Source organism: Egretta garzetta, unplaced genomic scaffold (genome assembly GCF_000687185.1).
Source record: "Egretta garzetta isolate BGI_Z169 unplaced genomic scaffold, ASM68718v1 scaffold497, whole genome shotgun sequence".
Lineage (NCBI taxonomy): Eukaryota > Metazoa > Chordata > Aves > Pelecaniformes > Ardeidae > Egretta > Egretta garzetta.
This window is the reverse complement of record NW_009260349.1, coordinates 335,889-337,623: the sequence shown is the minus strand read 5'-3', so window position 1 is coordinate 337,623 and position 1,735 is coordinate 335,889. Positions and strand designations below refer to the sequence as shown.

Below are 1,735 nucleotides of genomic sequence, written 5' to 3'. Positions count from 1 at the left end.
GGGGGGGGAGCCCGGGGGGAGGGGAAGAGGCGCCAGCCAGCCCCTTCCAGCCTGCTCACGCGTCCTCTGCCTGGCTGGAGGTGGATGGGGGGAGAGCCCACACCGAGCTGGCTAAATATCCATCAGGTCATGGGTATGGGACAACATGCGGGGTCTGCCACCAGCCTACCGTGACCAACCATGTCCCTGGCTCATGGGGATCCACGGCCACCACCATGGCTGAGTTGGGGATGCTGAGCAGTTCCTTCAGACCTCGGCCTTTCTCAAGGACCTTTCCTGCAACAGCAAGTGAACCTCTGGGATGAGCAACCCAGGTCCATCCCCTTGTGCCTGCAGCTGGCCAGGGGCCCATTCTCAGGGCTCGCCGCAGAGCCCATCACACAGATCTCGCAGCTGGGGCAGCAGCCCAGGAGGTGAGCAGAGCGGACACACTTGGTGCTTAATGAGGGCTTTGCAGCTCATTGCTTTTTTAGTTCAATTTTCAGCACAGGGTTTGGCAATCCCCATGCCTGCAGCCTCCTGTTTGTCCTGACCCAAGGGCTCTCCGGGTGGCAAAGCATCACCCCCCTGCCCACTCCCCTTCCCTGGGCTCCTACCTGCTGGATCTCGGACCTCAATCCCTGGGGCAGGGCCGCTCAAGGAGATGGTGACCTCCTTCAGGCTAGGATCGAAGGGGATGGGCCACGTGTGCTCCCCGCCGTCCTCGTGGTCCGTGGACAGTAAGTGGACTTTGGAGGCCTGGATGGCCTCTTCCACCCACTTCAGCACCTGGGGGCACATGGGGGAAGGATTAACTCGGATCCCCCCCTGCCTCACCATCTGGCACGGCCATTTCGGGAGCAGGGCTGTATTGCACTGGGTCAAAATCTCAGGCACGGCTGCAAAATAGTGTCTGGGCGAGGGGCCAGCCCCAGCGGGTCTGGTGGGTGCAAGCATGAGGGTGGCACGGGGATGGTGAGCAGGAGGTGATGGCCCTGGCCGAGCCCCCCTTGCTATGAGCAGGTGCAAGAGGAATCGAGCAATTTGATGTAGTTGTTACTGCAAAACGGGCAATAGCCTGCTACCCTGGGCTCAGCCGTGCAGAGCAGGCATGGTGTTAGCCCCCAGCTTGCTCATGGGAATAGAAACCATTAAAACACACAACTGCTGGAGGCTGGGCAGGGATGGGGGCTGTCGCCTGGTTCTGCTGGGAGGTGCTGCTTGGTAATGAGCAGAAAAGCCCTTGACCCTTCCTCAGGTCTCCAAGACTTCACAGGCACACCAGCCAAGAGCTCCAAGGGCAGAGAGGCTCCTCTCCCTGTGGCCAGGACACCCACCCAATTCCTGGGGTGCTGACAGCAACAGGAGCACCCCAGCTTCAGCCTCAGCCCTAAGCAGACACCTCCCCTCCATGGGGCAGGTGAGACAGCTCATCCCACGGATCATGCAAGAAGCCCAGCAGCGAGCTCGAGAGCAACCAGCCTTCTCCAGCCCTCGCTTCAGCTTCAGGCTAAAGCAGGGCTCCCAGGGCAACCTGGAGGTACCTCGGGCATGAGGATTGGCCCCAGGAAAACATAAGAGCAGCTGAGCCAGGCTGGACCACATGCACTTCGGTCACCCCGTCCCTGCTCCTGCAGGTCTCCCTGCTCACCTCTGTCACCTGCTGCTTGTCCAGGTGGAAGATCTGCCCAGAGCTGGTGGCCGCAATGCGCTCGTACACACGGTACCCGGGGTGGCTCCTGTCCCCGCAGTCCCC

The 1,735-nt window shown here is 61.3% G+C and overlaps 1 protein-coding gene across 1 annotated transcript in view; it reads right to left on the bottom strand.

The window, feature by feature from the left end:
* Nucleotides 1-1,735, bottom strand: part of HMCN2 (hemicentin 2) — a 39,962-nt gene that overhangs the window by 35,777 nt on the left and 2,450 nt on the right. The window contains exons 4-6 of the mRNA XM_009642803.1: nucleotides 1,631-1,735; nucleotides 597-768; nucleotides 170-276 (exon numbers count right to left, since the gene is read on the bottom strand). The exon at nucleotides 1,631-1,735 is cut by the window's right edge and continues 40 nt beyond it. Coding sequence (XP_009641098.1) covers nucleotides 170-276; nucleotides 597-768; nucleotides 1,631-1,735 — 384 coding nt within the window. The remainder of the gene's footprint in view (nucleotides 1-169; nucleotides 277-596; nucleotides 769-1,630) is intronic.